A 13,046-nucleotide genomic window follows, 5' to 3' on the forward strand; every position below is an offset into this window, starting at 1 on the left:
GATCTGGGCTGTTTTGGGCCTGATCCAGGCCAAAATGTGCCCCAAATGGCTATTTTGGGCCCCTTTCGGCCTGGATTGGGGCCAAAACAGCCCTGATCGGGCCACTGCCCGGTGGAGGAACACGTGCTCTCTCTGACCTATGGACCCTTCACTGCAAGCATATCACAAGCATACACCCCAATACTCTATGTTTCCCCCCTTGAACTCTCAATTATTTCCCATTCCCATTGTGATACTTTCATAAGCTATCCATTTTTGTATGCTAAACACTGTTGGGGCAACAATCCATTTTTACACTTTGTCAAGTGAGTAGTCAAATGTATAGTTTTTTTTATTATAGTATATCTGTATTCCAAAGAGTACAGCAGGACATTCAGATATTTGACCAACGCTGCTAAAGCTGAAATATTTGACTGAAGAGATGTCATCTGGTGGTAGAAAGGTTTTCACTCTTCCCAAGCATCTCCATACTTATTAACTTTAACTACAAAAAAATAAAATAAAAGACTTAAGAGAGAGCTGATCTGCTGAACAAATAATACTACTAAATGTTTAGGATAGGGCAGAACTGCTGTGCCAGAAGGTCATGATTCAACCCAGTACTGGCTCAGATTATCACAACAACATACATTCCCAATACTATACTTGCTATTGTTAGGCTGAGTTCATCACAAAAAAAATCTAATGGTGCAATCCTAACAGTCTCCAGAGTTGATGGGCTTAGACTGGAGTAACTGTTTAGGACTGCTGTGTAAAACATACTTAATTTATACCCTGCCATGCTCCCCTCCCCTTTATCCTCAGAAGAACCCTGTGAGGTAGGTCAGGCTAAGAGTGTGAGACTGGGCTAAGGTCACCCAGAGAACTTCCATGACAGAGTGGAGATTCAAACCAGCGTGACAAAAAGGCATCAAGTATGGCTATGGCTTATTCCCCTTCAGGACATCTTAACCGCATTCTTTTATATTTCAATTTATAAACCGCCCATCCATTCTGATAATCAAAACAAAGTATGTTGACACTCAAGATGAGTAGCCGTGTTAGTCTGTCTGTAGCAGTAGACAAGAGAAAGAGTCCAGTGGCACCTATAAGACTAACAAAATTTGTGGTACAGTATGAGCTTTTGTGAGCCACAGCTCACTTCTTCAGATACTTGAAGAATACCAGACATCTGAAGAAGAGAGCTGTGGGTCATGAAAGCTCATACCGTACCACAAATTTTGTTAGACTTACGCACTCTTGCTCTTTTCTATGTTGACACTCTCAGGCTATAACCAATTTGGGTCACAAAGGATGCTGCAATACTAAAGTTTGCTGAAGTGAGTTTACATGGTAAGACTATGGTCATGCTAAGCCAACATGGCAGAGGGGCAGATGGTCCCATCGGTTCTAACACTTAATATATTCGTGGATTTCCTTCCTCTTCAGCAGACAAAACACTCTTCCATACAATGTCTTAAGTGTAACCTTACGTGGCATTTATGCATTGTTTCAATGGATTTCTTTTCTACATGTAAATACAATACCTGGAAAGTGCACTGAAAGGCAGAATAAACTATTCTTCAAGGTTACACACAGTATTTTCTACTAAAAGGGAGTTAATTTCTCTTTATAGACTATTTCATTCTTAGTTTTCCCTGTACAGTTTTGTTTTCCAGTCAGAAACACACAGTCTCAAGGTTAGGGCCAAGTGCCATTTCCTTCCAGCAGAAAGGTAAACAAACGAACACAATGGCACATCCTCTGGCATTAGGGTCTGCATTCATAAGCTAGTGGGTGGTGGGGGGAGAGATCTTGAACAGCTTTCTGAAGGTACTAGCAGTTTGAAAGCATCTGATTGAGAACTGTTTATTATACGAGTTTCTTAAAGGTCCACAGAACTGAATACAATACCTAGGCTTAATTTTCTCAGTTTCTGCACCAGATTCATTCCAGAATTGTAGCCACATTAGTCTGGTGCAACCAAAACAGCAGAGTCTTGTTGACATCTTAAAGACCAATTAATTTATTGTGGCAGATGCTTTTATGACCCTAAGCCCACCTCAGCAGATAACGTTTTGGCAGCCAGTGAAGTCTCACAAATGCCCCGGGCGTTGTGTGCCACTGCCCAACGTCTTACCCACCACAACCACGTTCCCATTCAATGACTTTTTCCTTCTTCACCTTGCCAATCTAAAGAACGTACCCCTCTCCTGTTGAGTCACCATATCCTTTCACAGGGCTTTTTTCCTGGGAAAAGAGGTGGTGGAACTCAGTGGGCTGCCCTCGGAGAAAACGGTCACATGGCCGGTGGCCCTGCCCCCTGATCTCCAGACAGAGGGGAGTTCAAATTGCCCTACGCGCCCCAGTGCGGCACGGAGGGCAATCTGAACTCCCCTCTGTCTGGAGATCAGGGGGCGGGGCCACCAGCCATCTGACCATTTTCAAGAGGTTCCAGAACTCCGTTCCACTGAGTTCCTGCTGAAAAAAAGCCCTGTCCTTTCATATACATCTATCAGATCCCTAATTACTCCTGCCCTCACCTGCATGGCCCAGGTGAGCCTGAACTCGTCAGATCTCAGAAGATAAGCAGGACTGGCCTTGGTTAGTAATTGGGTGGGAGACCTCCAATGAAGACTAGGGCTGCAGAGGTAGGCAATGCCAAACCACCTTTGTTAGTCTCTTGTCATGAAAACCCCGCCAGGGGTCGCCATAAGTCAGCTGTGACTTGAGGGCACTCTCCACCACAATTATTCCTAGGCAGAAGCTAAAAAAAATAACCATACCCTTTCAGATTTTCCTCATGTGTTGCAAATCTTGAGTAATTAACTCTGTTCTGACTTCTGCCATTAGCTCATGTAATGCAGTTTGTGCATTTGATCTTTCCAAACTTTTATTGCGCTTGGGCAAAAGACAACTTTATTTTTTTCCAGCTCTGATTTTCAATATATCCTATCAGTCCCCTTTTAATAGTATCTGTAATGCCTTTTTGTTTTGTACAATTTTACAAACGCAGTTAACACATTTCCCCCACCTATTCCATATTTACACCAACTAGCTGGGGTAATGCATGCCTATCCCTTTTTGAATCTCAGTTGAACCTGTGAATTGTCTGTGTTAAGAAATGTATCACACCTGAAGCAATCGCTCTGATTTTGATTTTTGAAGGCTATTTCACACATGGTAACTGCTGAAGTGGCAGTCATTCACAAGTGAACATACATGCATGAACGTGCCCAGGGATGAACAACCATTAGGGGACAGACTCCTGTGCAGTAGCTTTTCATGACGTATTAGTGTGTGTGCGTCATCAAGTCGCAATCAATTTATGGTTACCCCAGTAAGGCGCTTGAAAAGCAAGTGAGGTGGTTTGCCATCACCTTCCTCTGCAGAGTCTTCCTTAGTGGTTGCCTATCCAAATACCAACCCTGCTTAGTTTCTGAGATCTGATGAGATCAGGCTGTATCACGCCACCTTCCCTCCCACAATATCACTGTCATTTCCTAATCTGGCCATCATTCCCTGACAGCAATTTACATATCAGAAACATTCTAGTAAAATGTATATTCACCTTACTACAATACATACTATCCCATTTTTCTCCAGTGAGCATCTGAAGAATAACATCAGCATATTCTCTTTATCCATTAAGAAAGGAAGTCTAATGTGAATTAAGTACAGGCCTTCCCACCCCCCGTCTCCCCACCATAAAAAAATTGAGAAGGAAAGAAAGTTTCCAGTTTATTCCTTGAGAGTTCCACAAGGCAAACAGGAACTTCCCTGTCCTTATCACAACTGCAGCAGATACCACTACCAAACTGTTTAACAATTTACCTTCTTTCTTTGAAAGTCTTTCCTGTGAAGACTTTGATGGGAGTTCTGACTTCTGTGTTATTCCAGCTTCGTATAACTCTCTGTTTCTGCTCCTCAGTTCATCATATGTGATTCCTTTTCCCTTTGGACTGGCTTCAAGAAATGGACTAGGTTCTGAAGAGACAAAAGAAAAAAAAATCAAACGTAGAGTAAGAGAATGGGTAACAACATCAAATGCCGAAGGAACCTTTAAAGAGAATTCCTTTAATCTAGAGTAATCCTCTTGACTTCATGGAGCGTTTACCTGTGGAATGAAAGGGTTTGAAATTATGCAGACTCAAATGGTCTATTTATTATTCACTGTTTTAAAGGAATTAGCCACGTTAGTCTGTTGTTGCAAAATAGTAAAAAGTCCAGTAGCATCTTTAAGACTAACCAACTTCACTGAGGCATAAGCTTCATCAGATGCATCTGATGAAGAGAGCTGTGGTTCTTGAAAGGTTATGCCTCAATGAAGTTGGTTAGTCTTAAAGATGCTACTGGACTTTTTACTGTTTTTAAGCTGTAAAGAGTCCTAGATGCGTTTAATTCGCTATACAGTTTAATACAGTTGCCTGAAAACAGATGTCAAATCACCTTTAATCTGGGAAGAGCATGAAGAATTCAGCTTTTGTAGCATTGGTGACGGGAACGTTTATCTATACCCAAATAAACCACCATGGCCATTTGCAAGACAGAATTTGCTGGCAGAAAGGGGTTCCTAACACTTCCTAATTATTATCCTGTGCAAATCCATCTTCCAGATATTTTTTACTAGCAGTGTGTATGTAGTTCAGTTCAGAATTTGGATTAAAATTCCTAATTTTGGCTGATTCGGAAAAATCCAGGTATTCTAAATAAAAAAACAGGTATCTTGAATTTTTACTGAATTTTCAGGAAAAAAATCGGTAAAATTCATTCATCACCCTGGGAGTTATCCAGTGGGCTGGAGGGATCATTTTTCAACCAAGCTTCACCAAATATGGAGGGAACTTACTCCTGGGTGTCCTCTAAAAAGGTTTCATGAGGATTGGACCCAGGGGGGCCAATTTTACAGGTCCCCAAAGAAGGTGTCTCCTATTCTTCATTATTCTCTATGGGGAAAATATCTGGTGGCTATTGGAGGGCTGGGGGTGGAATCTTTTTTGCAAACTCCACCAAATTTTTCAGGAGACCTACTCCTGACTATCCTCTAATGCCTCACACACACACACCCAAAGTTTCAGGAAGATTAGTCCCTGGGGGCCAATTCTATGGGCCCCTGAGGAAGGTGCCCCCAGCCACTCCATTGTTTCCTATGAGAAGAAAGTCAAAGCCGACTCCAATTGCAGAAACACACTGCGGCAAGGCTGCCATGGGCACGGCACACTCCCAAATGCAAGCTGAGATCATCCCAGTGAAAGCCCAACAGAACCAAACTGAAGCACAGGAATGGAATCTCCCCAGAACCAAAGTGAAGGGAGGGGAAACACCCCATCAGAGAATCACACTGTAGCAAGTTAGCCCTACAGAACTGGTGTCATTCACAACATTCTTCATGAAACTTGGGGAGTCATTATAGGTCAGTTAGTAGTAGGTCCCCTGAAAATCTGGTGAAGTTTGGTTGTAAAATGACCCCCAGATAGCCCCCCAGAATGATTTTTCCCATAGAAAACAATGGCCAAATTTTTCAGAAATAATCAAACCTACCAATCAATTCAGAATTTGGGGGATTCCAAACCTTTTCTCAGATTAGATTTAAAAAGTTCAAATTTACCGACCTTTTTTGGTGCACACCTCTATTTTTTACTGTTTTCCCCCTGCAAAACTCCAAGATTAGGAAAAGCACTTACGGGAGGGAAAGAAATTACCTGGAGGTAATTTGTAGACAAGGATCAGCAAACACTGGAAGGGTGAAAACACCCCTCACCTTACCCATCATCCTTTGCACTTGCACTAATGGGTTGACATAGTTGGAAAGTATGTATTCACCAGTATAACGTGTAACTCTGTTCCAATACTATCTTTTTAAAACTGAAAGTGGTCACAACTGTAAGCCTGCACAATATTAAACCATTCTAGCATTGAGCAGAAAAGACATCATAAAAAAAACAAACCTCTACCTTGAGGGACATTGTCTGTTATCCCAGTAGGGGAAGATTCATTCATGGAAGAACTAAAGGGGATTGGTTCATACTTAGAGCGAGAATATTCAGTTCCACGATTATCCCCAGAGCGCATGGAAGGAAATGATGCTGCTTCTGCTGGAGCAGTTTCAAAAGGTGACGGGGAAGGCACGTTTGAGAATTCTCGGTTTTGAGAATATCTGAAAAAGAGATCATAGCAGCAATTTCCAAAGAAAAAAGCGGATCAGTTTTTTCAGCAGATATCTATACTCAACATTAAATCGTCCTGACTTCCATCCCACCCAGAACAATAATAAACCAAAGCCGGTGGTAGCTGGAGAACTTCATTAAATTACCTGAACCAATTATAGGGGGGGGGGAGAAAGTATGGGGGGAAGAGAATGCAAACAGAGAGGGAGACAATTGAGTACTCTATATTTAGAAATAGCGTACAAGCAAAGGAGTCATTGTTATGGCTCTATTAAGCAGAAGTTTTAATTCAACACAGAAGCTGAGGAACATAAACAATATTTGCTAAGTAGCAGCCTTGGTGACAACCTGATAAGACACCAAAGGTTTGCAAGCCTCACCAAGACTGACCTTGTCAGTCATCTCCCCTAGAAATAAAAACTGAAATCTTAAATGGAAAAAATAACACTTTTTAAACTACTGCAAATCACATGTATAAGGCACTCTGTCCCTTGGTAAAGGTCTGTTACCAAAATGAGGCTTTATTAGTCACTCTCTCTATTGAAATAAAAAGGCCAAATTTCCCTACTCCTCCACCCCAGCTAGTACTTCACAGGCTTGGTGATAGATGATGTCCTGTTTGGCCTGGCAGCTTAATGATGAAGCTAGTAGAGGACTGCTTCTTCTCATCTCTTAAGACTATGGTTGCTAGGTCACCCAAACCTGGGGTGCAAGCGGGGGGGCAATGGGGTACTCACCTCCCATGCCCCTGCATCACAACAGAAAATGACGTCATTTTCGGGCACAATGGGAGCTGCAAGTCATGCTGAAGCCCTATTCATTAAACATTACAACTTTTAATTAATCGGGCTTCAGAACGACCCACAACTCCCCCAACGTGACAGAAAATGATGTCATTTTCCAGCATGATGGGGGAGCATGAGAGCACACTTGCGTGAGCTTCTCTCCCCCCCCCCTTTCCCCATCTGTTGGCCAGGTGAGCAGGGCTGGGAGGATGGCAGGTGCGGGCAGGAAGCTGGCGAGCCTACTTCAGGCAGCCACAGCCACAGACCTTCTAACCTCTTCTTAGGCGCTCTGTGCTCTGTGTGAATCCTCCTTCCTTCTCACTCATCCATCTCTTGGAAGAGCTCAGCTGTTATCTTTCCTTACTTCTTCCTGAAGATTTTCAGCCTGCTTTCCAGCCACTTCTCTGTTGCCTCTCCCCTCTGCATCTCACAACTGTCTCTTGTATACCCTCTGAGAAAGGTTCTATCCAATCAACTGCTAACAATTGGTCAAGATTTGTTCTGATTGATTCTAGAATTCTGAACTTAAGAAGTTCCCTTAAAGCATCTTGTATACTAATAGCCAAGTGGCCGTGATCTGAGGATACTTAAATCTGGAGCCATAAACCTACAAGATAGATCTTCCTACACATCTGAAAAATGCCCTAGGTTTGCAGAAAAATATCAAATCTTAAAAAAAAAACCCTAGGTGTGTGGCATTGCTTCGGAGGAAGAAGGATGCAGAAATCTGAGCTCCACTTCCCCCTGAACCTAACTAAATATCTAAGAGACACTACTGAGTTACAAAATCAAAAAGAATCCAGTAGCACCTTTAAGACTAACCAACTTTATTGTAGCATAAGCTTTCGAGAATCACAGTTCTCTTCATCAGATGCATGGAGGGCAAGAAGAAACTGGTCAGATATAGAGGAGGAGAGGGGAGGGCGGAGTAGATGCAAACAGCTCCTTCTGATATGGAGATCAGTTTGCTTCTGTAAAGGAAATCAGTTACTTTTGATAATGAGATAACCATTCATAGTCTCTATTCAGTCCCAGCTTGACAGAGTCAAATTTGCATATGAATTCCAATTCAGCAGCTTCCTGTTGGATTTTGTTTTTGAAAGGTTTCTGTTGAACTACAGTGACCTTTAAGTCTTTGATGGAATGTCCTGGTAGACTGAAGTGTTCTCCCACTGGTTTCTGGATGCTGCCATTTCTAATGTCAGATTTGTGTCCATTTATTCTTTTGCGTAGAGGTTGGCTGGTTTGTCCAATGTACAGAGCAGATGGACATTGTTGGCACATGAGGGCATATATCACATTGGAGGATGAGCAGCTGCAAGAGCCAGAGACAGTGTAATTGATGCCATTGGGTCCTGTAATTGTATTCCCTGGGTAGATATAAGGGCAGAGCTGGCATCTGGGTCTGTTGCAGGGCCTGGTACCTGTGCTGGTGACTCTGCTAGCCAATTCATGATTGTAAGTGAGAAGTCGTTTCAGGTTGGGGGGCTGTCTGTAGGCAAGGAGAGGTCTTCCACCCAGGGCTTCTGAGAGAGAGGTATCATTTTCCAGGATGGGTTGTAGCTCACTGATGATACATTGGATGGGTTTGAGCTGGGAACTATAGATGACAACCAGTGGTGTTCTGTTGTTAGTTCCTTTAGGTCTGTCCTGGAGCAGGCTGTTTCTGGGTACTAGTCTGAGTTACAATCACCCTTGACATGGGTAAACAAAACTCGGAGGAAAAGAAAGCAAATGATAAAATGTGCAAAAGTTATCGTGGTTACCCATCAACCAGCACTGGTGAGGGGCAAGACCCAGTGGCACCAGAGACTCCCTCTAAAGAACATCTGCCTGGGGGGGTCTGTGGAGCACCTGTCATCCATGGCCCAGCGCAAGCACCTGCAGAGGCACCACCCGAGCCACTCAAGCCTGTTGCCTCTGGCCTTGCCCCGCGAAATATCCGTTGGGGGAAGAAAGAGGGCATCTTCCAGTTCAGATCAGGGAGAAGTGGGAGAGGAACGGAAGTCCACCCCGATCAAGAAGCCTTGCCCCGAGGCTGTGGCAGGTGGGAGTGGGACGCCCAGGCAGGCCACCCTTGCGGAGGTTGTTCCCTTGGGGTTGGGGACAGAGCCCTTGAAAAGGGTGAGGTCGAAGGCTCAGGAGGCGGGCGTTTGTGTAGTGGCGGAGACAATTGCCCTGGAAGGACTCCCTCTGTCTATCGTGGAGGGAGTGGGCTTTCGCAGGCTGCTCTGTCATTTCGCTCCATGGTTCCAGATGCCTTCGCGGCGCACCCTTGGCCATTGAGTCGTGCCCGCTCTCTACCAGTGTGCGCGGGACATGGTGTATCAGGATCTGTCGGGTGCTAAAAGCCGAACCGTGCACTTCACGGCAGATATGTGGAGCGGCTGCCATCATGGTTACCTTGGCCTGACAGCCCACTTGTGGCAACCGGAAAACCTCCACTGCTCCAGACCAAGACCAGGCACCTCCGAACAAGGTGCCACCCTTGGGGCAGGGCTACAGGGTGGTTCTGCTCCAGGCACGGGGGATGGACAATGTGCACACGGGGAAGAACATCACCTCCTCGATAAGGGCAAGTCTAAAGGAGAGGGCACCCAGGTGGGGTGGTGGTGGTGGTGGAGTGTGTCTTCATGGTCAACAATGCAGAAAGCAACATGTTGGCAGCCCTGAAAGAGGCCTCCCTTCCGGGCCACGTTTGCTTGGCACATAAGTTGTACCTGGTCATGAGGGATGCTCTCAGGCTAGGTAGCAAGCCTAGGGACGCATGGGACGAGGGAACATTGGCCTTGCACCAACTGTTGGACAGCTGCCAGCGTGTGGCTGCCCACTTCTCTCGCAGCATCAACTCTTCTCGCGAGCTGCTCCAGAGGCAGGAGGAGGGAGGTGATCCCGAGCACTACCTGTTCCAGGACATGTCCACCCGCTGGAACTCCACCTATGACATGATCAGTCATCTGGTGGAGCAAAAAAACCCAGTCCAGGACATAATGCCATCGGTGGCCATTCTGCAGAAGGGAGAGGAGTTCGGCCTCAGCTCTGTGGACTGGCTAGTCCTGTCCCAGATGGTGCATGTCCTTAAACCGTTTAAGGATGCCACCGAGGTCCTCTGCTCCTTCCAGGCCACCCTGGGTCAGGTCGTTTCAGGTTGGGGGGCTGTCTGTAGGCAAGGAGAGGTCTTCCACCCAGGGCTTCTGAGAGAGAGGTATCATTTTCCAGGATGGGTTGTAGCTCACTGATGATACATTGGATGGGTTTGAGCTGGGAACTATAGATGACAACCAGTGGTGTTCTGTTGTTAGTTCCTTTAGGTCTGTCCTGGAGCAGGCTGTTTCTGGGTACTAGTCTGAGTTACAATCACCCTTGACATGGGTAAACAAAACTCGGAGGAAAAGAAAGCAAATGATAAAATCTCCAGAAGACACCAGGACTACTTCTCCCCAATGCAGCTGACTGAATCTCAGAGCAGGGTTGGAAAAGATGCAGCTAAAATGGCGTTGGAGGCAAAACCGACAGGTAAATCTCTACCAGATCTGCCTTTACTAATCCAAAATATGGAGCACAATATTTTGGATAAAATTACAAATCTAACACAGCAGATTAATGGAATAAAACTTGACATTACCAAAGCTATCCAAAAGGCAGATTGTGAAATGGATCTCAGTAGCACATTGCAAAAGGAGATTCAAGTTTTGCAAAAAGAAAATGACTCAATGAAAAATAAGAGACAATCCCTAGAACTTTCAACTCGTCAATTAAATCTTAAATTTAGAGGGATTGATTAAGAAGAAACAGCAAATGAAAATATAATTATATTTCTAGCAAACTGGCTAACAAAATGCTTGAAGTTAAAAGATGACATTGCCCCGTTAATCACAAAAGCATTCCGAGTTGGCTTTCCAAATAATCCACAAAGGAGAGGCCCTAGAGACATTTTGGAAACATTTTCTGACTGGAGGATAAGAAAGAAGATCCTAGAAATGGCCAGATCACAGAATTCATTTGTCTACAGAGGTACCCCTATCGCTGTACACACTGACTTGCCTAAAGAAATTCTCAGCAGAAGGAACGAACTCAGACATAACAGAAACCCTCAGAACAGCAAAAATAGACTACAGATGGTCAAACTTCACAAAGCTTCAAGTTAAACACAAAGGAAAAGTCTATCTGGCAGAAGATCAGGAGTCAGGCTTAAATTTGCAGCACAACATCAACCTAAACCCAATTAGGGACTTTGAGAATGCACCTAACAAGAGGAAAAGATCACAACCACCTACTCCTCAAAAGAATAGCAAGATTCCAGTCAGATACAACTAATTGACATTTTTCTTATTCTTATTCTATATTAGAGATTGGGCACGAATTGAATTATGACCCAAAAAAATGCACGAACTGGGCTGGTTTGTGGTTCGTTAACATGCAGTTCGTGGCGCCGTGTGTTAACAAACCCCCATGACTTTTCAGGCCCAATTCGTCAGGTTATGAGCGGTTCGTGAGCACAGACAGGCTGGCGCCGATCCATTAATTTCCCAGGCAACGGAGGCCTGCAATGTCTGCAGACATTCAGTTGCTGTGGAGACCCCAATCTTAGCCCAGCTTACCTTGAAGGTAGGTCTCCCTTCCAACCATGGAGCTCCCAGTCTGTTTCCTAGTAGCCAAAGAACAGGGGGGAGACCGGCCTTCTGTAGCCATGGGAACTCCAATCTCATCCCTCATCCCTGTTAGGCAGCTCTGACTGCCAACCAGAGAGCTCCTTCTCTGCTCTATGAGAGCGTTTGTTATAAAAGGCACACCTCGCCGGCTCTTACTTTCAGTTTCTGCAGGCAGTGAGAGAGAGAGAGGAGGACTGCTGCTAGAATTGGAGGGAGAGGGAGAGAAGGAGAGAGGGAGTGGATTGTTGGAAGGGAGCTTGGCTGCTGCTGGCTGGTTGAAGAGACTGAAAAGCCTCTTCTGTTTCAGTCTGCATTGTTGGGAAGGGTGCCTTCTTTCCTCCACCCCACCCCAGTCTCACCCAGGGCCTGGGCCACTTGGCTCTGGCCTGGGGGCTAGCTTGACTGAGGCCTACTACCCCCTTTTGGGGGGAATTTTCTTTCTTTTCATTTCTTCTTTGTTTAATTATTAATTCTAAATTTTGTGCACCTCAGGTGTCTGTGCTGGGGAGGTAGGGCTCTACTCCCCACTGGTCTCAGGGACACTACCAGGCTCTGGGGCCACCTTTCTTTTGGAGTTTATTATTCAGCTCTTTCTATTTTATTTTGAGTATCTGTCCTGCTTGCTCAGGTAGGTCAGGTGTCTTTCTGCATGGGGAGGTAGGGATCTACTCCTCACTGATCTCAGGGTCACTGCCAGGCTCTGGGGCCAAGCTAAGTGGCCACCTCGGCTGAGGGGTCACCTCACCTTTCTTTTGGAGTTTATTATTCAGCTCTTTTTTATCTTGAGCATCTGTCCTCCTTGCTCAGGTGGGTCAGGTGTCTCTCTGTGTGGGGAGGTAGGGATTTACTCACTGGTCTCAGGGTCACTGCCAGGCTCTGGGGGCCAAGCAAAGGGGGTCCATCTTGAGGAGGGCTCACACTCACTCTTCTTCTGCTTCCCATTTATACATGCTTAGCAGCACTATGAGGCTTAGAGCAGGGGACAAGGGTGGTCGTGGGGGAAGTGCAAAAGTTATCGTGGTTACCCATCAACCAGCACTGGTGAGGGGCAAGACCCAGTGGCACCAGAGACTCCCTCTAAAGAACATCTGCCTGGGGGGGTCTGTGGAGCACCTGTCATCCATGGCCCAGCGCAAGCACCTGCAGAGGCACCACCCGAGCCACTCAAGCCTGTTGCCTCTGGCCTTGCCCCGCGAAATATCCGTTGGGGGAAGAAAGAGGGCATCTTCCAGTTCAGATCAGGGAGAAGTGGGAGAGGAACGGAAGTCCACCCCGATCAAGAAGCCTTGCCCCGAGGCTGTGGCAGGTGGGAGTGGGACGCCCAGGCAGGCCACCCTTGCGGAGGTTGTTCCCTTGGGGTTGGGGACAGAGCCCTTGAAAAGGGTGAGGTCGAAGGCTCAGGAGGCGGGCGTTTGTGTAGTGGCGGAGACAATTGCCCTGGAAGGACTCCCTCTGTCTATCGT

General features: G+C 45.6%; 1 protein-coding gene across 1 annotated transcript in view; it reads right to left on the reverse strand.

The window, feature by feature from the left end:
* Positions 1-306: 306 nt before the first annotated feature.
* OCIAD1 (OCIA domain containing 1) overlaps positions 307-13,046 on the reverse strand; it is a 31,883-nt gene continuing 19,143 nt past the window's right edge. The window contains exons 6-8 of the mRNA XM_054990635.1: positions 5,934-6,136; positions 3,814-3,966; positions 307-484 (exon numbers count right to left, since the gene is read on the reverse strand). Of these exons, the coding sequence (XP_054846610.1) occupies positions 447-484; positions 3,814-3,966; positions 5,934-6,136 (394 nt within the window). The 3' untranslated portion in view covers positions 307-446. The remainder of the gene's footprint in view (positions 485-3,813; positions 3,967-5,933; positions 6,137-13,046) is intronic.

The sequence above is a fragment of the Eublepharis macularius genome, chromosome 10 (assembly GCF_028583425.1).
Source record: "Eublepharis macularius isolate TG4126 chromosome 10, MPM_Emac_v1.0, whole genome shotgun sequence".
Taxonomy (NCBI): Eukaryota; Metazoa; Chordata; class Lepidosauria; order Squamata; family Eublepharidae; genus Eublepharis; species Eublepharis macularius.